At 39.9% G+C, this 27,130-nt stretch overlaps 1 protein-coding gene across 1 annotated transcript in view; it reads left to right on the top strand.

The window, feature by feature from the left end:
- The window catches only part of txk (TXK tyrosine kinase), a 55,491-nt gene extending 28,609 nt beyond the window's left edge, over positions 1-26,882 (top strand). Inside the window, exons 7-15 of the mRNA XM_060830933.1 lie at positions 4,000-4,079; positions 5,318-5,451; positions 9,896-9,970; positions 10,688-10,859; positions 12,857-13,073; positions 16,461-16,525; positions 20,935-21,053; positions 22,539-22,696; positions 26,560-26,882. Of these exons, the coding sequence (XP_060686916.1) occupies positions 4,000-4,079; positions 5,318-5,451; positions 9,896-9,970; positions 10,688-10,859; positions 12,857-13,073; positions 16,461-16,525; positions 20,935-21,053; positions 22,539-22,696; positions 26,560-26,634 (1,095 nt within the window). The 3' untranslated portion in view covers positions 26,635-26,882. The remainder of the gene's footprint in view (positions 1-3,999; positions 4,080-5,317; positions 5,452-9,895; positions 9,971-10,687; positions 10,860-12,856; positions 13,074-16,460; positions 16,526-20,934; positions 21,054-22,538; positions 22,697-26,559) is intronic.
- Positions 26,883-27,130: the final 248 nt, after the last annotated feature.

The following is a 27,130-nucleotide window of genomic DNA, read 5'->3' on the forward strand; positions in this document are numbered from 1 at the left end:
AAAATTACAACAAGATCTTGATCAATTTGGTCAATGGGCTGAGGAGTGGTGGATGGAATTTAATTTAGATAAATGTGAAGTATTGTATTGTATTTTGGTAAAACAAGGGCAGGACTTATACAATTAAGGTAGGGTACTGGGTATTGTTGTAGAACAGAGAGACCTAGGGGTAAAGGTACATAATTCTTTGATATTTGCATCATAGGTAGACAGGATGGTTAAAAAGATGTTTAGCACACTACCTTCATTGCTCAGATCTTTAAGTATAGAAGTTGGAATGTCATGTTAAGGTTGCACTGGACATTGGAGAGGCCTTTTCTGGTATGTATTTCTGGCCACCCTGTTATAAGAAGAATATTATTAAACTGGAGAGAGTTCAGGAAAGTTTTACCAGAATTCTGCCAGGAATGAAGGGTTTGAGTTATAAAGAATGGCTGGATAGGCTGGGACCTTTTTCACTAGAGATTCGGAGTTGGGGGGGTGACCTCATAGAGGTTTATAAAATCATGAGGGGCATAGATAAGGTGAACAACAGAGGTCTTTTCTCTAAGGTGGGGGACTTCAAAACTAGGGGACACATTTTTAAGGTGAGAGGAGTAAGTTTTAGAAAGGGCAGAGAGTGGTTAGTGTGTGGATTGGAGTGCCAGAGGAAGTGATGGATGCAGGTACACTTACAATGTTTAAAAGGTATTTGGATAAGTCCATGAATAGGAATGTTTGGAGCAGTGGGGGCCAAGTGCGGGCATGTGGGACTAATTTAGTTTGGGAACATGGTCAATGTGGATGAGTTAGACAGGAGGATCTGTTTCCAGGCTGTATGACTCTATAACTCTATTAGACTCTTAATCCAGAAATTTTATTGAATTCATTTTCCAACAAATGCGTGTCCCCAGAACATTACCTGAGTGTCTGGATTAATGGTCTAGTAATATTATCACTAAGCCATTGCCTACCCATGGATTTGAAACACATTGAACCTCTGACAGTATATAAAGAAATAGAGAGAATTTTTGAAATATTGACAACTTTAGGAGTATGATTTAGGAAAGACAGGCAATAAGGAAAAAATATGGTGGAGTGGCATTGCTGGTTAAAGAGGAAATTAACACAATAGTGAGAAAGGATATTAGCTCCGACAATTTGTGGGTAGAGTTGAGAAATACAAGGGCAACAAACATTAGTGGGTGTCATATATAAACTCCCAAATGGAGGTGGTCATGTTGGGAATGGCATTAAATGGAAAAATTAGAGATGCATGTGATAAGGAAATATCGATGATCATGGGTGACTTTAATGGGCAAATCAAATTAGCCACAATGCTTAGAGGAACACAAGGGGGAACAGCAACAACTGTTTATTCCTGTCCAGCACAAAAGCAAAATAGGTAAAAGCGCCAAGCCATGGCTTACAAAGGAAATTAGAGATAGTATCCCTCCAAGGAAGATGCATGCAGATTGGCCAAGAAAACTAATTGGTCTGAGGATTGGAACCAGTTTACAATTCAGCAAAGAAGGACCAAGGGATTGATTTAAGAAGGGGAAAATACAGAACAAAAGTAAGCTTGCAGGAAATATAAAAACTGACCCTAAGAGTTTCAATAGGTACATGAAGAGAAAGAGATTGGCAAAGGCAAATGTAGGTCTCCAACAGACAGAAACAGGGGAATGTATAATAGGGCTCAAAGAAATGGCTGAGTAACTGATTACATACTTTTGTTCTATCTTCCCAAAAGAGGCCATAAATCAGATACTAGAAATGTTGGAGAATGCAAGACTTAGTGAGAGAGAAGAACTGAGGGAGATCAAATTAGTAAAGAAATGGTGCCTGGAAAATTTTTGGGATTGGAGGTGGATAAATCCCCAGGGCCGGATGATCTACATCCCAGAGTATATAAGGAAGTGGCTTTAGAAATAGTGGAATCATTGGTGGCCATCTTATAGGATTCTATTGACTCAGGTCCAGTCTCTGCAGATTCAAGGGTAGCTAATGCCACTCCAATATTCAAAAAGGGAGGTAGAGAGAAACAGGGAATCATAGACCAGTAAGTCTGACATCAGTTGTGGGGAAAATTCTTCGATCCATTATCAAGCACTTTATAGTGGAGCATTTAGAAAGCAGTGTCAGGATCAGCTTGAGTCAGAATGGATTTATGAAGGGAAAATCATGCTTTACAAATCTATTGGGATTCTGTGAAAATGTACCAAGTAGAATTGACAAGCAGGAGTGAGTTGATGTGGTATATTTGGACTTTCAGAAAACTTTGACAAAGTCTCACATAAAACGTTATTGTGCAAGATTAGAGTGCACGGGATTGAGTGAAGTATATTGAGATGTATAGAAAACTGGTTGGCAGAGTGGAAACAAGGAGTAAGAATTAATGAATCCTTTTCAAATTGGTAGGCAATAACTAATGGGTTGTCACAGGGATCAGTGCTGGCACTCCAGCTATTCACAACATATATTAATGATTTACACGAGTGAACAAAAAGTAACATCTCAAAGTTTGCAGATGATACCAAAATTGGGTGGGAGGGTGAACTGTGACGAGGATGCAGAGATCCTTCAGCATGATTTGGACAGGTTGGGTGAGTGGGCAATTCAATGGCAGATGCAGTATAATTTGGATAAATGTGAGGTGATTCACTTTGGAAGAAGAAAAAAGAAGACAGATTACCACCTCAATGGTTGTAAATTGAGAGAGGGAAGTGTGCAGCAGGACCTGGGTGTCCTTGTGTACCAATTGCTGAAGGTAAGCAGGTGGTAAAGAAGGCAAATGGGATGCTGGCCTTTAGTACAGGAGCAAGGATGTGTTGTTGCAGTTATACAGGGCCTTGGTGAGACCACATCTAGAATATTGTGTGCAGTTTTAGACTCCTTTTCTGAGGAAGGAGGGAGTGCAGTGAAGGTTTACCAGGCTGATTCTGGGACGGTGGGGCTGATGTATGAAGAAAGATTGCCTTGGTAAGGATTATTTTCACTGGATGAATGAGGGGGATCTCTTGAGAGTTATAAAATTCTAACAGCACTAGACAGGGCAGATACCGATGGTGGGTGTGTCCAGAAATGGGGGTCACAGTCTGAGGATTCAAGGTAAACCATTTAGGATGGAAATGAGGCGACATTTCTTCAATCAAAGAGTGGCAAGCCTGTGGAAATCATTACCACAGGAAGTAGTTGATGCCAATCGTTGAATGTGTTCAAGAGGTAGCTAGATGTAGCAGTTGGGGCGAATGGGATCAAAGGTTATGGGGAGAAAATAGGATTAGGATATCGAGTCGGACGATCAGCCATGATTGTGATGAATGGTGAAGCAGGCTTGAAGAGCCGAATGGCCTCCTCCTGCTCCTATCTTCTATGTTTCTATGTTTATAATGAACTGGCACAGAACAGGAGTTGAGGCCTGAGGCATGATCTTATTGAATGGTGGGGCAGGCTTGTGGGGACATAGATGCTACTTCTGCTCCTGCATTTTTATGTTCTTATGTTATTATTTGGATGTGCATTAAATTCAGGTTACATGATATATTTTATGAGCATGAATGATTTGGCAAATCATTATTCAATAATGAGAATGAAGTTAAAGCAAATGAGATTTTTTAAATTCACTTATGGGACGGTATGGTATCACTGGCTAGCCAGCAGTTGTCGCCCATCCTTTGTTGCCGTTGAGAAGGTGGTGGTGAACTGGTAGTGAGAATGAGCACAGGATTTCAACAAGTAAGCATGAATTGTAAGATTAGTTGTTTGTCTTCATCATATTATTTCTGACTCGTGTTATATTTTCAAATGTTGGGGGGTGAAATTGTTCTTCACCGCTGGTATTTCTTGGTTACCTGTTTTACATCACTTTGTATTTTCTTGCTCTTAGATTTCAATATTGAGCATATGCAAAGCATGTCACAAATTCGTTACAAGTGCAAAGGCCAATTTCACCCCTTAGTCTTTTGCAAACGTTAGCAGGTTTTTGAAAAAATATGTTTTTGTGTATATTCTTTTCAGGCTACAGAAGGGGCTTTTATTGTCAGAGACTCAAGTCAAGAAGGAATTTACACAGTGTCTGTTTACACTAAAGCTGGAGGGTAATCATTGATTTTACTTCATGAATTTTCAACTGGAACATTATGATTTTCTGTGCTATTCATTTAAGTGTGCAAGTATAAAAATAGGTCGTACTTTGCAGATTGTTTTTCTTAAATTTTTGGCTCAGTTAGTACAAGGCCCTGACTATCTAAATCTTTCCACTTTGAAAAGATAATTCCACTTCTTCATACTTCAAGCAGTCTGGAGTTTATTGACTTTAGAGTTAATTAAGGGACCCATTACAGTTTAACCAGTGCACTTTGTCCAGATACCATCTGCAAACGGCAACCCTTATTTCGGGTCCTAGCTAATTCTGACCTGTGTTGGAAGATTTTCACATGTCATATTTCCCTATCTGAAAAATTGCTGTATTTTCCTTTTACAGACTAGAAAAGTGATAGAATTGAACAGTCACAGTTTCACTGAATTATAGCATTCAGATAAATCACTGCAACATATATGATAATGTCTGGACAAGCTCTCAAAGATCCCAAGAATATCTCCTACTCATTTTGTGCATTTGCATGACCCCAAATACTAAAGGTGCTTTATGATTACAGCGATGCATGATGCATCAACATTATTTTGAGTGATATACTGACTCCATCCATACTGTGGCCAATGGAAATAGATTTCAGTACTTTTATACATATACACAAAGCAGAGTTTTGATAGTTTTTTAAGCAATGTAATAATTGCTGAAAAGTATAATATTAGGTCTCTTCATTGCACTCACCTATGAAATCAATATCAGCTTCAGTTGGTCTCAAACTATTACTTACCAATAGACCATTGCAATTAAATGGTTCACTTAATCCTTTCAATATAATTGGTCATCCAAGTGCACATTATAATTATACTGCAGCCTGTGGGGAAACTCATATTTTATGAGAATTGTTATTTGAGGTGTTGTACATAAATGGATTTGCTTTAAAATGGATGAGTTGATAGCATAGTTGCAGCCCAATGGTATAGAAAATGCAAAATTGTTCACTCATAATGACAGATATGTTTCTTGATAATTTATTTTATTACTTTTGCTACTAGTCAAATAAATGTCATCCTCTTATAAAAAATATAGTGATACAAGAAGTCAACACCTATATAATTGGAACAAATGCAACTATTTTCCTTTGGCTGCAGTACCTCCTGTATGAAAATAACTGTTTGGTGGTTGTAACCGTAAAGGAATATTTTGATATGCTGTTTTATTTATGATCTTCATGATTTCTTACAGTGAACCAAATGGATCCGTCAGACACTACCACATAAAACAGACGCAGACATCAAACAAACAGTACTATGTGGCAGAAAAACACCTCTTCGATACCATCCCAGAACTCATTAAATATCATGAACACAATGCAGCAGGTAGAGTGTAGAAGTAACTCAATCCTAATATTTGAAACACAAAATGCATTTAATTTTGTATCTAGAGTATACAAGTGTTCTGATTGGTAGTTACACCCTAGCTATTGCAGCCTCTGTTAGGACGACATCAAATGCGAAGCCAGTAACATTTTTACTATTGGCTCAGAAACCCATGAGCTCTATGCCAGGAGTTTGAGATCATACATTAAGATGACACTTCAGAGCAAGTGAAGCATCCATACCAGTTCTGCATGTCTGAATGTACCATCCTTTAGGTGAATCATTAACTAAGGCCACATCAGCTTGCGTCACTTGTGCAGACTGATATTATTAATCTCATTGCTGTCTTTGAAGAACATTAGACATGTGTCCCGGGTACCATTCTTTGCTCAGGAATAATGCCAAATCTTAGGTTATATGCACATTCATTTTATTGGTGTTAGCAAAGTTTTATGTTCAAAATGGCTTCTCGTTTTCTATGAACATTTCTGGTAAGGTCAACATTAATTGCTCATCCCAAATTATTGTTGAGAAGATGGTGATGAGCTGCCTTCTTGAACAGCTGCAATTTCAGTGCTGGAAGGGTCTTCAGGATTTTGACACTGGGACTCAGGAATGGTGGTATAGATCCAAGATAACATAATGTGTACTGGAGAGGAATCAACAGCTGTTGGGATCTCATGTATCCACTGTGCTTGTTCAAATCAGTGGTGGAATTCATAGTTTCACAAAATGATTTTGAAGGAACCTTGGCAAGTGGCTGCAGTGCATTGTGTAGTTTACAATGCTGACTGTTGGTGATAAAGGGAGTGAATGTGTAAGGTGTTGGTTGGATGCTGATTCATCATTTGACATGGATAATTTCGAGCATCATGTCTGATGTTGGAGCTTCACTCAACCAGATCTGTGGAGAGTATTTCATCTCATGCCTGATCTATACCTTGTTGATGGTGGTCATGTTTTCAGAAGTCAGAAGATGAATTATATACCAAGAATTCCCAGTCTTAACTTGCTCTTGTTGCTGCAGTGTTTATGTTCCAGTTGCCATTAAGTTTCTGATCAATGGTAACCCCCAGAATATTGGTGAGTTGGACATGCAGTGGTAGTAATGCCAGTGAATGTTAAGAAGAGGTAGTTAGATTATTTCTTGTTGAAAGTGGTTATTCCCTGGTACCTGTGTGGTCCAAATGCAACTTGCTGATTATCAGCCCAAATTGGAATATTGTCCACGCACAGCAAAAGATGAACATAAACAACTTCAGTATCTGAGCAGTTGTGAATGGCACTGAACATTGTGCAATCAACAAAACATTCCCATTTCTGACCTAATGACAGAGGGAAGATCATTGAAAAACAACTGATGAGTGTTTGGCATGAGGAGCACTTGGCATGATATCCTGAGACGAAGAGTGTTAGACCAGCAGCAACCTATGGCAGATGCCAACCATCCTTCATGTGAAGACATCGCAGCTGAACGTCCCCTTAGGATATGCAGTGAGGTGACAGGGGCCCAAAGTCTATTGTCCTCAATACCATTTCCTCTGGATTAATGAGTTGTAGTGTCAGTGAAGACATAGCATGTCCCACACTGTCACAGAACTGTGTTAATTGTTGGAGAGGAAATTGTGACATGAAGGAATGGGTGGCCATCCAATCCCAATGGCTATCAAGGTGTCAGATTTCTTGAACTTTAATGTAACTGGCTCTTTCCAAGGCACTGGTGCTTAAAGAGTAACTGGGTGTAAATGTTCATTTGTATTACAGTGGCATGTCTGCCATGCAACCAGTGTGTCTTGATGAATATTAGTTGGTGCTTGCTGCTCCACCATTAAGACTGCCAGCACTTGACTGGGTGGATGCTAGACATCAAGTATAGTGCCAGTGTCAGGGATCCTGAGAATGTCCTGGCAGTGTTGTCTATTTATGCTCATGAGAATCATCCAAGAAGTCATGTAGCCAATTGACAGTGTAGAACTTGTGTTTTTACAGCAATAATCAATAAAACACGTCCTCAATAATGAGAAAAAGATTGTTTTGAGACATCACTCACATACGAGAAGGAAATACGAAGATGTTCAAAATTGTCGTGGTTAAGGGTATATTCGCTGAGCTGAGAAGTTGATTTGCAGATGTTTCGTTCACTATCTAGGTGACATTTTCAGTGCATCTCCTGTGCAGTGCCACTTTACTGTCTCTTCTGGAATTTATTTATTTCAGTTTCTGCAGTTTCCGTTGCCAGTTCTGGTTGTTTGTTGTAGTCACTGGTATGAAAATGTGTTGCTGGTTAAAGCACAGCAGGTCAGGCAGCATCCAAGGAACAGGAAATTCGATGTTTCGGGCCAGAGCCCTTCATCAGGATTCCTGATGAAGGGCTCTGGCCCGAAACGTCGAATTTCCTGTTCCTTGGATGCTGCCTGACCTGCTGTGCTTCAACCAGCAACACATTTTCAGCGCAGACAACACAAACACCTATTAGCCACTAAATGCCACAACCAGCTGTCCCTAGTAGCCATACATACAGATGACAGGAAATACAAATTTGACTGGGACAACCCCAACGCTCATAGGACAAGCTAAACCGAGGACAGCCAGAGAATTCCTGGAGCATGGCACTCATCCACGGACACAATCAATAAGCACATAGACCTAGATCCAATATACCAGTGACTACGAGTAAAAAGTGAGGTCTGCAGATGCTGGAGATTGTCTGCCTGTTTGCCCTATATAGTGCTTCATGCAGACTTTGCATGGAACCTTGTAAATTATGTTAGTCATGCACATGATGGGTATAGGGTCTTTTGTCCTGGTGAGTTGTTGTCTGAGTGTGGCTGTTGGTTTATGGGCTGTCATGAATCCCAGTGGTTCGAAAAGTCTGGTTGTCAGTTCTGAGACAATTTTTATGTAAGGTAGCATGGCTAGTGAGTTAGGTCGTGGCATGTCCTTGTCACATTGTCTGTCTATTAGGCATCTGCAGATGAAGTTGTGGGGATATCCATTCTTAGCGAATAATTTCAATGTAATTGATTGACTGACTGTGAAGCACGATGGGACATTCTGAGGAATTACATTTGTTTTTATTAACTATGGAGACTTCATATTCCATAACATTACACTTTACAAAACAAGTTTTAGAGAAATCTGAGCATAGTAATGATTGAAATGCACAATGAGAGGTGATCTTATCAAAACATAGAGGATTCTAAAGGGGCTTGACAGGGTAAGTTCTGAGAGGATACTTCCTATCATGGGAGAGTACAGCACAAAATAAAAGAGCTTTAATCTAAAACTTACATTCATTGATGATCTGAATAAAGGAAATGAAACATTGTTGCTAAATTTGCAGATGACAAAAAAAGTGTGGAGGGGCAGGTAATGTTGAGGAGATGGGGAGGCTGAAGGAGGATTTGGACAGGCTGAGAAAGTGGGCAAAGAAGTAGCAGATGGAATAAAATGTGGGAAAGTGTGAGGTTATGCAATTAGTAGGAAGAATACAGGCATACTTTCTAAATGGCGAAAAGCTTCAGAAATCTGAAGCAAAACGCAACTTGGGAGTCCTAGTTCAGCATTCTCTTAAGGTTAACAAATTAGGTTCAGTTGGCAGTTAACAAGGCAAACATAATGTTAGTACTTATTTCAAGAGGGCTAGAATACAAGATTAGGGGTATACTGCTGAGGCTGTATAAGGCTCTGGTCAGACCATATTTGGAACATTGTGAGCAGTTTTAGGCTCAGTATCTAAAAAAAGGATGTGCTGATCTTGGAAGGGGTCCAGAGCAGGTTTGCAAAAATGATCCTGGTGATGAAGGCTTGTCATATGAGAAGCTGTTGAGGACTTCAGGTCTGTACTCAATGGAGTTTAAAAGGATGAGGGAGAATCTTACTGACATCTTTTGAATATTGACAGGCTTGGAGAGAGTGAACATGAGGAAAATGTTTGCACTAGCAGGAGGGTCTAGGACCTGAGGGCACAGCCTCAGAATGAAGAGGTGACCCTTCTTGATTAGTAAGTGGTTGGGAGAAGGCAGAAGAATGGGGTTGAGACACATAATAGCCATGATCAAACAGCAGAGCAGAGTGAATGGGCCAAATGGCCTAATTCTGCTTCTATAACTTATGGACTTGTGAGATGAGAAGGAATTTCTTTCGGAGGGTTGTGAGTCTTTGGAACTCCTTGCCACAGAGAGATGTGGTGCCACAGTCCTTGTGCATATTTGAGGATGAGATTCTTGATCAGTAAGGAAATCGAGGGTTACGGGAAAAAATGCAAGAAAGTGGACATGAGGAATGTCTGATTAGCCATGTTCTTATTGAATGGTGGAGCAGGCTCAAGGGGCTGAATGGCCTCATCCTGTTCTTTTTTTGTGCTCTTAAGGCCTTATGGGAATAAAAATGATCGATGCAATACCAATCTTTGTTAAACTATCCCTTCTTTTCTATTGCCTAGGCCTTGTCACAAGATTTCGTTATCCCGTTGGGCTAATGGGAAGATGTATTCCTGCAACAGCTGGCTTCAGCTATGGTACTGTCTATAATTATTTACATCATTATGTGTAGATTTGATATCCCCTTTCACTTTCCATGGAGTCTGTAAATAAGAAATGGCAATTTTAAAGAAAAGCTTTCAAAATGTAAACAAATATTCGGTAAACTCCAGTAAGATCACTCACAGATAGTCTGTACCATATTTGAATTTAGCCTGACCTGTCTCTACCTCACCAATCTGTGTCAGGATAACATCCTATATAAAAGCCTGAAGTGACCTGGAAGTCCTTACTGTATGTGATCCTCCCCACTCACGTAACCCAAATCATCCAGATGAAGAGAAACAGAATATTCACTCCTTTTAACTTTAATGAAGAATATATTTAAACTTTTTAAAGAGAGTAGTATTAGAAACCCAGAGGGTGAATTTCCACTTAGTTTCTCTGGTTCACTTATCTTAATGTTATGAAACAGCCTTAGTACTTGTGATGGTTAACTGCAGAGGAACAGCTTGGAAAATTACTCCTGAACCCAACCTGAACATCTTATAACCCAAGCTCACATCCCAGTCAGTGAGGTTGTAATCTCAATTGTTGATTGTACTTCATCATTCCAACCAGTAAACTTCCAATGATATAATTTTATGAATGGAAACAGGATAATACCCTGAAACATTTTCATTTAGGTAAATTAGATAAAAATGAGTTGCTGTTAAATGATGTTTCATTTAAAGTAGCTTTTTTTTTAAAAACAGAAAAATGGGAGATAAATACATCTGATTTAACTTTCATGAAAGAGCTGGGCAGTGGACAATTTGGGGTGGTGCGTCTAGGAAAATGGAGAGCTACGCATAAAGTCGCAATCAAAACCATTTTTGAAGGTTCGATGTCTGAAGAGGATTTTATCGAGGAAGCTAAGGTCATGATGTAAGTTTTATTACTTGTATAGAAAAGTTCAAGATTTGATTGTGAAAATGAAAGGAAGGAATACAAAGACAGAAAGTTTCCCTGCTCTGCATCAGGACAGGGCAGGACAAAACCTCCACCTGCAAGAGTTTTGTGCTGCTGACTGTTTAGATTTAATTTACATTTTTCAGTTGTGCTACTTGTGGCATTCCTATATTGCCATTGATCTTTTACAACAGTAACATGCTGGTATTATTAACACCAAGAGTATTGTAAAAGTAAAACATTAACAACTTTCCATCATTACAACTGAGGTTCAATATATTTACACATATTAGGCTCCAAATATTCCACCTACAAACCTTCGCATAAACCAAATCATCCGCCGACATTTCCGCCACCTCCAAAAAGACCCCACCACCAGGGATATATTTCCCTCCCCACCCCTTTCCACCTTCCGCAAAGATCATTCCCTCCGTGACTACCTGGTCAGGTCCACGCCACCCCCCCCATGACCCACCTTTCCATCCTGGCACTTTCCTCTGCCACCGCAAGAACTGTAAAACCTGCGCCCACACCTCCTCCCTCACCTCTATCCAAGACCCTAAAGGAGCCTTCCACATCCAGCAAAGTTTTACCTGCACAATCACTAATATCATTTATTGTATCCGTTGCTCCCGATGTGGTCTCCTGTACATTGGGGAGACTGGACGCCTCCTAGCAGAGCGCTTTAGGGAACATCTCCGAGACACCTGCACCAATCAACCACACCGCCCCGCGGCCCAACATTTCAACTCTCCCTCCCACTCTGCCGAGGACATGGAGGTCCTGGGCCTCCTTCACCGCCGCTCCCTCACCACCAGATGCCTGGAAGAAGAACGCCTCATCTTCTGCCTCGGAACACTTCAACCCCAGGGCATCAATGTGGACTTCACCAGCTTCCTCATTTCCCCTTCCCCCACCTCACCTTAGTTCCAAAGTTCCAGCTCAGCACTGTCCCCATGACTTGTCCTACCTGCCTAGCTCCTTTTCCACCTATCCACTCCACCCTCTCCTCCCTGACCCATCACCTTCATTTCCTCCCCCACTCACCCATTGTACTCTATGCTACTCTCTCCCCACCCCCACTCTCCCCAAGCTTATCTCTCCACGCTTCAGTCTCTCTGCCTTTATTCCTGATGAAGGGCTTTTGCCCGAAACGTTGATTTCGCTGCTCGTTGGATGCTGCCTGAACTGCTGTGCTCTTCCAGCACCACTAATCCAGAATCCAAGTATTCAATGTTTGTTGTCATGACCAACAGAAAATTTGAAAACGGAAGCAATTGACAGGAAGGTGATGTAATGCCGACCAGCCAACCTTCTATCTCCACACAACCCAATACAGAGGAACCTCGATTATCTGGCATTCGATTATCCGATTATCGAAAGGTCACAAGGTTCTCATCCTTGGCTAAACTATGTTATCTGGCATTCAATTATCTGGAATTCAATTAACTGACTGAAATACTGCCTGCCTGTGTCCTTCAGATAATCAAGGTTCCTCTGCAATACCCCAAATACAACATAATTAAATTAGAAAGTTGGATCGTGGTAGAAAGGTTTGTAGCAGACTAATTATGGCAATCATTCAGGGAATTCACACTCTAAAAATGGGAGTGAACATAATCATCAGCTGGCAATTCCTGAACACAGTACGAAACAAGTCTCAAGTCTATTTGATATAATTGTTTTAAGATTAAGTGTAATAATTCTGGATATTTGATTGGTTTACCATTTGTACAAACTTTCTTGTTCACATACTATCTCATTAATTAAATATATACAGATTTGTGTGGTATCAGTAATATCTACTGCCACACAGATTTCCCTTTGGTTAAATATAAAACTGATTATAATCTTTGGATAAAGTGGACCAATTTAAATTCTAACCTTACAAGAGTCCAAGAACTCTACAATTATTTGATGCTGATATTCGCTGCTCAAAGTGACACTGAATGAATACTCCTTTCTTTCCTCAGGAGATTATCACATTCTAATTTAGTTCAACTTTATGGGGTTTGCACACAAAAGCGACCAATCTGCATAGTTACAGAGTTCATGGAAAACGGTTGTCTGCTCAATTACTTGAGACAGAGACAAGGCCGACTTCATAAAGAAGCCTTACTAGGTATTTGTGAGGATGTATGTGAAGGGATGAAGTACCTCGAGAGGAACCATTTCATTCACCGGGATTTGGTAAGGATTCTGTAGTCCCATTGCAGAAAGTATCAGTTTGTAGGCTGCTATCTGTAGAAAATCAGCATTGTTACAATCATATACTTTGGTAAATTTTGTGTGGACCAAGCAGCATTGTTACACATCACTCTCACCTATGAAGAGTCTGAATTAATGATGGGTTAAGTTTCAGACCTGAAATAATATACTTATAAATAAGTGACAGATGACATTATTATCTATATTTCTATTAATAAATAATGGGATGAAATTGTGCTGTGGTGGTTTAGCATTTCAAGTCTCTGATAACATGTGTATGGGTATATCGATATGTTAATGTTGTAGGGTGAATGGCAAAGGAAAGAGACAAATATTCTTTTGTTGTTGTTTTGCAATTGTATGTGGCCAGTTACATTTTGCTCCTTACAGTTTTGTTCAGATATTGAGTGAACAATTCATCTTCAGTGAGTGAATGCATGTTCCAATTATAGCAACATAATCTGCTGTGTATCAAGCCACCATAGTGAGTTATAACATGAGTCAAGAACAGAGAGAAGCTTTCAGAGTATTTTGCTTGGTCTTAACTTAGTACTATATCTAAATTCCAAATGACCATGAATTAAACAATTTAGTTCATTCTTTATACATCCTACTATCAATGAATAGCTACAGTTGATCACAATGAATTAGCAAGAGTCCTTTAACACTAAGGAGAAGTCCTAGAGCTTTATAAATGTTTGGATGAACTGAGTACATGAGAAGCACTGAGTCTGCCATGCTATGAGAAAGAAGAATGTAACAATATTGAATGGGTTTTATTCACTAAAACCCATGTTAAAGACTGCAATCTATTAAAATATTAATGACAGAGAGCACAATTTTCCTATTCCTACGCCTAACGTACTATAGGTCCCAGGTAAAACACAGAACAAAACCAAATGAGAGGGTTCACATAAGGGAGGACCACTTATTGATTTTTTCATCCATTAATTTGAACGGATAGAAAATGCATTGGGTTGTCATCAGGGCATATGTTCTTTCTGACTTTTCACATTTGTGCCAATAACGTAGAATCACCCAGATTTACCAACAGAAAAATATACATCAAATGTCCTTGATCACCATTCAAAGGCTTTTTCTTTGTGGTCTGGAGTTGGGGTTTTTGAAAAAAATGGTTATGTTGTATGAAAGAAGGTTGACTCTAACTATTTCAAGGTGGTGTGGTTAAAGCATTGTGAAGGCCATATGACCAGGCTTTTTTTATTAGAAATAAAGACAACCATTATTATTTTCACAATTGAAATTGGAGAAAGTTACTATTTTGTGGGTCACAATGTAAAATAGAAATACTTCTTTCAGGTGCCAAGGTGTCCAACTAAATGCTTATCCACATTAGGTTTTTAAACAAGAGATGTATTGACCAAGTTTCTTAATAAACACAATTCAGTATTTATTATCAAGACACAATTTATTCAATAAAACTGCAACAATTGGTTAACATATCGGTCAGTAATATAACCGTACAAAGGTTTATCCTCGTAAATATTCATGAAATGTGCATGCTTACATGCATATACATGCACAAGCAGTTCAGAAAAAGAGAAATAAATAAATAATACCGGGTTCCTGGGGAAAGAAATCACATTGGGCCAATGGGCTATTCTTGAAAGCATAAAGATAAAGCGCAGTATGCTCTGGAATTAATTGCTGTGATGTTCTGGAATCTGTAGTCATAGAGTCATAGAGGTGTACAGCGTGGAAACAGACCCTTCGGTCCAACCCGTCCATGCTGACCTGATATCCCAACCCAATCTAGTCCCACCTGCCAGCACTCGGCCCATATCCCTCCAAACCCTTCCCATTCATATACCCATCCAAATGCCTCTTAAATGTTGCAATTGTACCAGCCTCCACTACATCCTCTGGCAGCTCATTCCATACACGTACCACCCTCTGTGTGAAAAAGTTGCCCCTTAGGTCTCTTTTATATCTTTCCCCTGTTACCCTAAACCTATGCCCTCTATTTCTGGATTCCCCGACCCCAGGGAAAAGACTTTGTCTATTTATCCTATCCATGCCCCTCATAATTTTGCAAACCTCTATAAGGTCACCCCTCAGCCTCCGACCCTCCAGGGAAAACAGCCCCAGCCTGTTCAGCCTCTCCCTGTAGCTCAAATCCTCCAACCCTGGCAACATCCTTGTTAATCTTTTCTGAATCCTTTCAAGTTTCACAACATCTTTCCGATAGAAAGGAGACCAGAATTGCACCAATATTCCAACAGTGGCCTAACCAATGTCCTGTACAGCCGCAACATGACCTCCCAATTCCTGTACTCAATACTCTGACCAATAAAGGAAAGCATACCAAACATCTTCTTCACTATCCTATCTACCTTCGACTCCACTTTCAAGGGGCTATGTACCTGCACTCCAAGGTCTCTTTGTTCAGCAACACTCCCTAGGACCTTACCATTAAATGTATAAGTCCTGCTAAGATTTGCTTTCCCAAAATGCAGCACTTCGCATTTATCTGAATTAAACTCCATCTGACACTTCTCAGCCCATTGGCCCATCTGGTCAAGATAGTCAAGTTGTGAATCATGCATAGTTGTCTCTGAAGTCTTGCAGGTACAGCTTGCTCCAGGACTATGATCTCAAGACATTCTTTCAGTCACTCTTTCACAAGAACAAATAGGTTTCATCATGAATTGATTCCAGAAATTGGAGAGATCAGCTGGAAAGCTTGTTCATAACAAGCCTTCCTCTACCTTAGCTGGCTCTCTCCAACTGAACCAAGTAAAACAAAATTCCCTCGATTCAAAAACAAACAGCTCCAACTAGATTTACAGCAATGATCACCATTACGTGATTTCAAGAAAGGCTTGTTAAAAACTCCAATGTCCACAGTGAAATTTCAATTACCTCTTTTAAAGAAATCTCTTTAAAGAAATCTTTAAATAATTTTTTTTCCAAAATCCTTCAATAATTAAATCCTCTAAACAATATTAAATATAACATACCTTTGCAACACCAGCAAGATAACGGTTTGCATTGCAGACCCTCCTGAACAGTTAGAAGGATAGTCACTAATGCATTTTATAACAGGATAGGGATTATTCACAATTTTATTGAGTCGGATGATTTTGGAGACAGCCAGTTTCCCTGGCAGTCTATGACACTATAGTTTGAATTTGGTCCCATTAGGAGGTATGTGAGGTGTTGTTTGTCTGAGTGACTGATTTTTGAGAAACTTCAGCAAGGTTACTGGTAGGTCCAGTCACGCATTTAAAACAACCTTCATTATTGTGCTTCTCAATATGCTTTTTTCTATATATATCATATTTGGTTATTAATCTGTTTGTATGAATGAAATAACTTTTTAACCTGGGTATTTCTTCTCAAAACTAGGCAGCAAGAAACTGTTTAGTGGGGGACAAGAATGTGGTGAAAGTCTCTGATTTTGGAATGGCAAGGTAAATTAGTTTCTCAGATATGAAATCTAACTTTAATGGAAACATTCTCTAAGGTAACTATTGTTGATTGAGTGTTAACAAACACTGCTTAACATTCATGGAGTCCTGCTGAAACCTTTGCTAGAGGCAACCTCACAACGATTTCATTAATTAAGGAAATTAAATAACTGTCATATCTGAAGTATGAATTAAGATTATTGTTAATGCACTGGAAGCAGTTCAGAGAAGGTTTATTAGGCTAATACCTGGAGTGAACATTGCCATAACAGGAAAGTCTAAACAAGACAGGCCTGTGTCCTTTGGAGTTTAGAAGAGTCAGAGGTGACTTAATTTAAGCATATAAGTTCCTGAGGGGACTCAATTGGGTGGATGTTGAAAGGGTATTTTCTCTTGTTGGAGAATATGGAATTCGAGGGCCTGTTTTAAAAACAAGGGATCACCCATTTAAGACAGAGGTGAAGAGATTTTGTTTCTTCAAAAGGTTGTGAGTCTTTGGAATTTCTTTCCTCAAAAGCCAGTTGATGCAGAATCATTACATATCTTAAGATAGAGGTTTGATTATCAAGGGGATGAAAGATTATTGGGGATATGCAGGAATATAGAGTTGAAGTTAAATTGCTCTTTGGAGGGTTGGTGTGGACTTGTTGGGCTGAAGGGCCTGTTTCCACACTGTAAGTAATCTAATAGTATAAAAAAAAATGGGCGGCATGGTGGCACAGTGGTCAGCACTGCTGCCTCACAGCGCCAGAGACCCGGGTTCAATTCCCGACTCAGGCGACTGACTGTGTGGAGTTTGCATGTTCTCCCCGTGTCTGCGTGGGTTTCCTCCGGGTGCTCCGGTTTCCTCCCACAGTCCAAAGATGTGCAGGTCAGGTGAATTGACAATGCTAAATTGCCCGTAGTGTTAGATAAGGGGTAAACGTAGGGGTATGGGTGGGTTGCGCTTTGGCGGGTCAGTGTGGACTTGTTGGGCCGAAGGGCCTGTTTCCACACTGTAAGTAATCTAATCTAAAATTAGATCAACAATGATCTTATTGAATGGCAGAGGAGGCTCAAGAGTATGCTTTTTCCTTTTCATATGTTCACATGAAATTTAATCAAAGTCTTGCCTTTGACCACTTCAATGTGTTCCATGTTTTTATTGTGAAGCTTTAACCTTGGTTAGTGATTACAGCGATAATGGAATAATTGCATACTTTTCTAGCAATAATGAATGGTTGGAAATGCTGCTTAATACTAGTGGAATTATCAATTCATGGCAATGACCATTATAAACAACTGAGCAAGACGGTTTGTAATCTCCAGGTTACTTATATCCTTTATAGCTATTAATTCACAAGACATCCACTTGGTCAAAAAATATAGAAACAATGCCAGAATAGAAATAGAACCAAAACAATGCCAGAAATTCAAGTGTAATGAAACTGGGAGAGCTGGCTAACATGTGCCCGCTCATGTGGTCCCAGGTAACACGTTAAATTTGTGCACAAGACCTCATGCAAATGATTGGATCTTGTGGTCAGCACTTGCTAAAATTTTGTACATGTGCCTGTTGGTTTCAGCATTCTCCCATGGATTGGTGTGAGACTTGATAACATATTAAAGGTAAGGTATGGGGCATCCTGTGGCAGTGTCCTTGCCTTATGAGCCAGAAGACCCGGGTCTATGTCCCACCTGCTCTAGAAGGTATACTAACATTCCTGACAGATTGATTTGAAAATATCAAAAAGGTGCTATGTAAGTGTAAATTGTTGTTGTAATTACTGATTATTCACATTCAAATGCACATAACCATTTCTGGATGCTCAATACCACCATTATATTTTGGAGTACTCTTTGGTGTGGTGTCTGTTGAAGATGTCAATGGCAGGCTTGTGTGGAGTGGATGTTGATTTAAAAGCCTCCACCTTGAGAGACTTTCATCTACAGGTAACTTGAGTGAAATAGCTGTTCATTGTGACAAGAATTGAAAGCTGCTACAGGCTCAGAAAATTAGTGCCAAAAGCAAACAATTCATTCTTGTAAAGTTACTTAGTCTGAGATCACATTGAGAGGCGGAGCTGGCTTGATGAGCTGAAAGACCTACTTGCATCGCTATCTTCTATGTTTCTGTAATGAAATGTGACTGATGGATCCGGCCACGAGAGGGGTTATGATCATCATTGGTGCAGAGGAATGAAGATACAGAGAAAAGGAGGAGACGTAGCCGTGTCAAAAAGCCCAGGGCCAATAGCAAGTTCAATGGATATTGACCAGCCTCCAGATAAGGAGGTTGCAGTTGAATGTCACCTCAGGATGCATAGGCAGTACAGGAGTGCCTGAGTGAATGAACGAATGATTTATTGTCACTTGTATTTACAGTGAATAATATAGTGAAATACAGTGAAATGCTTCAACTGTTGCCACAATCTGGTTCCATTTTGAATAGTTTAAGAATAAAAAGACATAACTTAGTGAGAGTCTATTTTTGTTCTGCCATCTCTGCGCTGAGTCCTGAGCTGGCTCAGCAACAGCACCCACACCACCACCCCCCTGTCGGATTCACCAACGTTGGAGTTACCATTCTACAGGTGCCATCATTTTGCAAGTTTCTGATGCTCTTCCACCATCAGTGGCGGGCCCATGTATGTCAATGACACCATTCTTCAGAGACCATCTCTTCACCATTTCTCCCACCGTGTCGCTGCCGATTCTGGGTCCTGTGCCGGACCCATACTTGCTCTGCAGCCAGGATACCTCAGCTCCACTGCTGCCATCAATAACCCTATCTACAGCAACCAGCTGTCATGCTTGATGCCAATTCCTCCAAATGAACAAGGTGTTGTGTCCTCACAGGCTGAAAACATCCCAGGATGCTGTTCTTCAGCTTGAGGCATGGCTCAGCCACAATCTGTTATCTGATGGAATGGGTGACCACTCTATCCCAGTGGCTCAGCTGTGTTGAAAGTTCTGCAACTGCCTCCTCTGAAGGAGCAGCTGGCGACCTTTGTGCGATCTCTCAATCATTCATCAAAAATGTATCAACACTGTTATCAATACCATTTGTGCCAGTTCACAACACATCATCTTGTTTCCCTGTGGCAAGATCAATGCTGCAGCCTTGGCAGGAAGCTTCAACTACTTCATTAACTCAGCCCCCAGGTCCATGGCACTATAAACTGTACACATCATATCTAGACAATGTTGGAGTCATACCTGGCACGTAGGAAGATGGCTGTGGTTGTTGGAGATCAGTCATCTCAGCTCCAGGACATCACTGCAGGAGTTCCTCAGGGTGGTCTCCTTGGCCCAAACATCTTCAGCTACTTCATCAATGATCTTCCCTCCATCATAAGGGCAGAAGTGGGGATGTTTTCCAATGATTGCACAATGTTCAATACCATTCATGCCTCCTCTGAAGCTGAAGTAATCCATGTCCAAATACAATAAGATCTGGACAATATCCAGTACAGTAGGAGGGATAGCACCTCCTGTATGAGAGACGACAGCACTGTGCATATAAACCAGACAAGACCTCATTAACACCTGGAGAGTTGGCTGCAGTGATCATTGATAAAATCATTGATAAGAGTCAAATACAGCTTGTGTTTGTTTTCTCTTAGATTTTGCTGTTGCTGAATAAAAATGAATGGTTTGAAGCCTTTCTTGTATGTGATGGTTCACATTGATTAATGATAAGCTGCTGGGCTACAGTGGGCGTTGAGAAAAGAGTAGCAGTGAATTAGACAGGATTGTAAGATGGAATATAGCTAAGGATAGATGAGCTGTGTGAACAGTGATCAATGTGAGGATGTGCAGATGGACGTGCCATGAAGTGTCAGCCATGCCAGCTATGTGCCCTGAGAAATTTGCAGCGCTTGCTGGCCCACTACGTGCGCAGTGAAGGGAAACTCTGGAGTACCAATGTTTGACTGGGTGCACATCTGGGGCTCAAAGATAGTGTCAGTGCCAGGGGTCCCGGGATGTTCCAGCAGTGTTGAGAAAGTCCGCCCAAGGCAAATGGGAAAATATGGCAAGCATTGGACAATGGGGGAGTCATAGGAATGCGGTTCATGGTTAATTGGGTGTGTTTGTGACAATAGTGTAAGCAAATCTGTTGGGCCTCCTTCACCCTCCATGAAACTCGAAAACATGATACTTAATTGAGATCTGGTAAGATTCAGCACTCAGGGATTAGTGTTATTGGTAATTTAGTTTGTATCTTAACAATTCTCCTCTAACAAAAATAATTATTTCTAGAATTCTTTTCACTTTAAGTACTGTGTACTCAGAGGTAACACAGCTGAAAAAATGGAATTAAGAAAATAATGATTTTATTTTCAAGTGTAACTTGATTTGATGTATAATTGAGTTCCTTTCCAAAGACATTTTCATGTCTGTTAAACTGCTTTGGTGTCTGCTTTCTACAGATATGTCCTTGATGATGAATACACCAGCTCAACAGGCTCCAAGTTCCCTGTCAAGTGGTCACCCCCTGAGGTCTTTCACTTCTCTAAATTCAGCACCAAATCAGATGTCTGGTCATTTGGTAAGACATTTCATTTATTCAAGGAATCTCTGGGGTTAAAACTCTTTACTAACTATTTAAAAGGTTATTTGTCAATGAAACATTAAGCCTCAAGTGCTTTGCGATGACCTTGTAGAAATACAATTTTCTACAATAGGCCATTTAAATCAGAGGTAAGGAGAAATTTCTTCACCCAGACAGCAGTCAATCTGTGGAATTCTCAGCCACAGAAAGCAGTTGGGGTCAGACATTGAATGTTTTCAAGAAGGAACTAGAAATGGTTCTTAGGGCGAACAGTATCAAAGAATAAAGGGAGAAAGTGGGAACAGGGTACTGAGTTGGATGATCAGCCATGATTATACTGAAGGGCTGAACAGTCTTGAGGGGCTGAATGGGTATTCCTACTCCCCTTTTTGTGTTTCTATGTTTTCTCCCTTTTTAGCAGTCGATTGATACTTCTTCTAGTGATCATGATACTAGAGTGGATGGAACTCTTGGGCACAGTCCTTACTTGTGCGTATAGAGTATGCCTCAGCTGCTAGTAGTGGCACAAAATTAAAATGCTTTATTTTCTTATTATTTTAGATTCTTTTCAGCCTAAATAATTGATCAACTCTTTTATTTTTGCTGCCATAACAATCATGGATGGCAGGAATTTACAAATATAGTGTTTCGAAGGTGAAAATGGTTATGAGTGCATTAGATCTTACTATGATTTTCATTCATTTATCACATTTTAATTCATATTTCAATGGAAGTGTTCCTATCCCTGAGGTCAATTTTGCACAAAATGCTGCTCTGCCAAATCAGCTTGGGTTAGCTAATGCAGATAAAATTGATTTTAAAGGGAATTCAGGATCTACCATTGGAAAGAAATTGGTTCTAAAATGTGTAGAATAATGCCAGATGAAATATAATGATTAATATAGTTGTTGGATCTTTAGATCAGTGACATTATATGGAATGCCGTTTCTGAATGTCATTGAAATAATTGAAGGGAATGATGAAGACAATTTGTTCACAATAACACTTGGCAGTCAACACACCTAGATATTGTGGTATGTACTGGAGCAGTAGAATGCTGAACTCTGTTGCCAAATCAACAGAGTATAATTGACAGTCTATTATTGTAATCCTGTGTATTTGTCAGGCTCCAGTAGGGGAGGCCTGGATGGCAAAAAAAAATAAGTCTGAAGCTTTCAAAACTATCTTCATTCAGTATTGTCACCTTTGCTTCTTCTTGCTGTCTTGAATCACTCAACATAATAGCAAGAAATAGCTGAAGGCATTTAAAATGAAGGCTATGGGCCCTGACGACATCCTGGCTGTACTACCAAAGATTTGTGTTCGAGGACTAGATGTGCTCTTTGCTAAGTTCCAGTGCAGCTACAGCATTGTCTTCAATGTGATAATGTATAAAATGTCCACACAATTTTAAATGCTATGGAAATGGATTTTTTTTTGTGAAAGTGTCTACTGATCTTTTTTATCTCATTGTTCTTTAAGGTGTTTTGATGTGGGAAGTGTTTACTGAAGGGAGAATGCCTTTTGAGAACAAGTCAAATGCTGAGGTTGTTGATGAAATATCTCGAGGAGAAAGGCTATACCGACCATCACTTGCTTCACCCTCAGTGTATCAAATCATGTACAGCTGCTGGCATGAGGTTGGTTGCTACTTCAGCTCTTTACATAGACTGTCTTCACTTTGTTACTGCATGACATTTACTGCAGTTAATAGGAGTGCATTTCTTGATCACAGGAGATTTTAAGGATAAATGGGGAAATAGGGAAATTGTGACAACATGGTAGTTAAGGAGGATCAGATAGATACTGCAGGGAATTCTGAGTCCATCTTGCTCTCCAACCACTATTTAGTTCTGAATCAGTTCTGAATATTTGTGGGAGGTTTTGTTCTTGTGTCCCTACCTGTGGGTCATAAAACCAGAGGTTTTATGTCTCACATGCTATACAGGTGTGTATTAACATTCCTGGATTGACTGATTTAAAAACAAAACAACCTGCCAGTGGGAATGAAGGCTCATCTAGGGAGTGACTGCAGTTTGGGTGACTCAGCTGTACAGGAAGGAAAAGGCAGAAGATGAAAGAAAATACTCAGGGATTTGATAGCTAAGGGAATAAATAGACATTTCTGTGTCCACAGACTTGCTTTGAGATTAGAATATTGCCTCCCTTATACTCGAATCAGGAATGTCACTGATCAGCTGTAGAACATTCTGAGGGAGAATGTGGTTGTGGTCCATATTGGGACCAATGACAAGAAAGTGAGGTGAAATCCTGTAATCAGATTTAATTACTAGTAAACAGGAAGTATAGAATCTCCAGATTAGTCTCAGAGGTGATCTTTATAACATTTTGAGGACAGATCAGATGATTGTGTAGCTGAAGAGGTCATGGTGGGCTTTAAGTTTCTGGGATGTTGGGATCATGTACAAGCCCAAAGGGGTTGATGAACAAGGCCTGGAGCATTATCTTTGCTGGGCAGTTTTCTAGTACTATTTGGGAAACTTTCAATTAGCCCGGCTGGGGAATGGGAACTAGACTGTAGAATTAGAAAAGATAAAGACAGTGCGCAAAGGATTCAGGGAAGCAGATAGCACTACAGTAAGAAATAGTTGGTGAGATCAGACTAAGAATGAATCAATTAAAGTCTATGCAAGAAACACAATAAAAATGGTTGTTGTACTGTAGGCGCATATACCCATGTGCCAATGTGATATTGTAGTTGTAAATAACAATAGGGCTGGTTGCTAAATAATTCTGGATACTAAGTGATCAGACAAGATGGAGACAGAAAGAAAAGAAGCATGAAGACTGTATTGATTTAAGGAGACTATTACTGTGCTAGAGCTAGAGCATGTTCCGGAACCAAATTTATATGGTTCGAGTAAAGAAACAGTAGTAGTGTCATTATGTCACGAGCTATATTCTATAGGTCATCAACAAGTAGAAAAGATAAAGAAGAGCAAATTTGTTAGATATTATAAAGATGGAAAAATGGTGTTGTAGTATCCAAGTGTGAAGGGCAGGGTTCCTATAGGATGTCCCGGAGAATATTTTTGATTGCTTTGTTTCTAGCCCAATGAGGAAGGAAGCATTGCTGGATCCAGTTTAGGGAAATAAGGTGGGCCAAATGTTTCATATATCAATCAGGGAACATTTAAGGACCAGTGATCATAGCGTCGTAAGTTTTACGTTAGAAATGGAAAAAGGACATAGAACAATTTAGAGTTAAAGTACTTAAATGGAGGAGAGTAAATTTCAGTGAGATGAGAAAAGATCTGTTTCTGATAAGATGAAACCAAAGATTGGTAGGCAAATCTATAATGGACTATCTTTAAAGAGGAACTGATTTGGGTATAATTGAGGTTGATTCCCATGAGTATGGAAAGATAAGACAATCAAGTCCAATGCCCCCTAGATGAGGTGTAAGATACAGAGTAAGCATAAAACATAGTTGGATGACTATTACCAGTTGGATAATATAAATAAGAACAAGGTTCAATATAGAAATATGGGGGAGGAAATGAAAAAAACATTGGAGACAAAGAGAGAGTATACAAAGAGATTGCCAAAGTAAAAAGGGAATTGAAAGTCCCTCTATAAACAAAACAGTTTAAAAAAAAGGATAATGAAAAGAGAATTTGGCCATTTCGGGACCAAAGAGGGAATTGATTTCCTTGAATTAGGGGTCATAACAGAGGGTGGTACTAAATTAATACTCTTTAAGGAAGAAATTGCTGCTAAGTCATAGAGAAAGCTGATGCAGTTGAGATACTGGGTGGACTAAAGGTTGATAAAGTAATAGTTTTGGAAAGGTTGGCAATACTTAAAGTCAACAAATGACCAAAGCCAGAGGAATTGTATACAAGGATGCTGACGAAAGAGTGAAGATTGTGAAATACTGGGAATCCTTCCATATCCGCCACAAATTCACCTGCACCTCCACACACATCATCTATTGCATCCGCTGCACCCGATGTGGCCTCCTCTATATTGGGGAGACGGGCTGCCTACTTGTGGAATGCTTCAGGGAACATCTCTGGGACACCCGGACCAACCAACCCAACCACCCCGTGGCTCAACACTTTAACTCCCCCTCCCACTCCACCAAGGACATGCAGGTCCTTGGACTCCTCCATCGCCAGAACATAACAACACGACGGTTGGAGGAAGAGCGCCTCATCTTCCGCCTGGGAACCCTCCAACCACAAGGGATGAACTCTGATTTCTCCAGTTTCCTCATTTCCCCTCCCCCCATCTTGTCTCAGTCAATTCCCTCGAACTCAGCACCGTCCTCCTAACCTGCAATCTTCTTTCTGACCTCTCCGCCCCCACCACACTCCGGCATATCACCCTCACCTTGACCTCCTTCCACCTATCACATCTCCATCGCCCATCCCCCAAGTCCTTCCTCCCTACCTTTTATCTTAGCCTGCTGGACACACTTTCCTCATTCCTGAAGAAGGGCTTGTGCCCGAAACGTCGAATTTCCTGTTCCTTGGATGCTGCCTGACCTGCTGTGCTTTAACCATCATAACATTTTCAGCTCTGATCTCCAGCATCTGCAGACCTCACCTTTTCCTCGAAAATACTGGGAATGATCTTCCAATTCTCCTTAGACACCGGGCTGTTGTGAGAGGACTAGAAAAATGCAAATATTACACTTTTGTTCACAGGAGAATGTAAAGGATAAATTCAGCATATCCAATTTAGTTAGTTTAAGTTCAGTGGTGAGAAAACATATAAAGATAACAATCCGGGGGAAACTAACAGTCACTTGGAAAAGTATGGATTAATTAAGGAAAGCCAATATGGCTTAGTAAGATAAAAATTGTGGATGCTGTAAGTCAGAAACAAAAACAGAAATTGCTGGAAAAGTTCAGCAGGTTTGGCAGCATTTGTGGAGAGAAGTCAGAGTTAATGTTTTGGGATGAGTGAGCTTCCTCAGGCTTTGTTAGATGACCGTTTAGTTTAGCCAACTTTAATAAGTTTTTAAAGAAAGTAATGGAAGTAGATAATATGAGGAGTGAAATTGATGTGATGCATATGCACTTTCCTCCCAGAGCCCTTTAACCCCTGACTCACTTGTCGGGCATAGACACGACCTGAGCTGCGTATCCTCATAAAACCCCTGTAACACTGAAGGACAACTTCTGAGGTAGTCCTGGGCTACATTGGGAATTCTGTTCAACTTATGCCATATCTATTTTTCTGTAGGTTAATCAGGTCCATTTTTACCTTATCTGGTGGTTATCATGTTACCTGTCTCCTGGTTTAAATAATGCTTCATTTCCTTATTTTTCTCTTTGCCTGTACATTGCATCTCTTGTTTCTTCAGATATGGACGATAATTTGATAGTTGTGCATCGTGATGGGGTATCATTTAGATTTCTCTGAAAATTGTCAGAATCCAGTCGGGGATTTGAGATGGGATTAATGGCAAAGTTATTAGTAAACAATTCTTGAGTGGATAATGACTGCAATTGTTTTGAATACAATTTTTCAGAAACCAGATGGGCGCCCCAGTTTTCGTGAGCTGTTGGACTTAATCAACAAGATCACAATGTATGATCATAAGTGAAACGACTTCCCACACACTCAAAATCCTGGATGTGGAGTGATAATATGTTGAGAACATTCAGAAAACGTTCTGTGCATGTATTTTGTAGGTTCATGTTGCAAAGACACCAAGAAGTATGTGTCTGGAATATCTGGAATGGTGCCCATTTCTTCATGGCATCAGGTTCTCCATCATTTAAGTGCAATATAAGACCAAGTTTCAAGAAAGGATACAGGACAGTGATATGACAAAATATAGACATTTTGTAGGCGGCTTTGTTCATAATACTGTAAAGTATCCTCCTGAGATTTGCAGTTATTATATAGTTCAGGAGATAATTGTAAATATTGGTATTCACATTTCTTTGTAGAATGTATTATAATTATTTAAATTTAGATTGCTGTGGTCATGAATTATAATTATTTAAAGTTATCTCAGGAACTGAAAAGTCAAAATGAGTCACATATTCACTAAAAGAGGGATTGTAAAAAGGATAAATCTTATTAAGTTTAAGAAA

The sequence above is a fragment of the Hemiscyllium ocellatum genome, chromosome 1 (genome assembly GCF_020745735.1).
Source record: "Hemiscyllium ocellatum isolate sHemOce1 chromosome 1, sHemOce1.pat.X.cur, whole genome shotgun sequence".
Lineage (NCBI taxonomy): Eukaryota > Metazoa > Chordata > Chondrichthyes > Orectolobiformes > Hemiscylliidae > Hemiscyllium > Hemiscyllium ocellatum.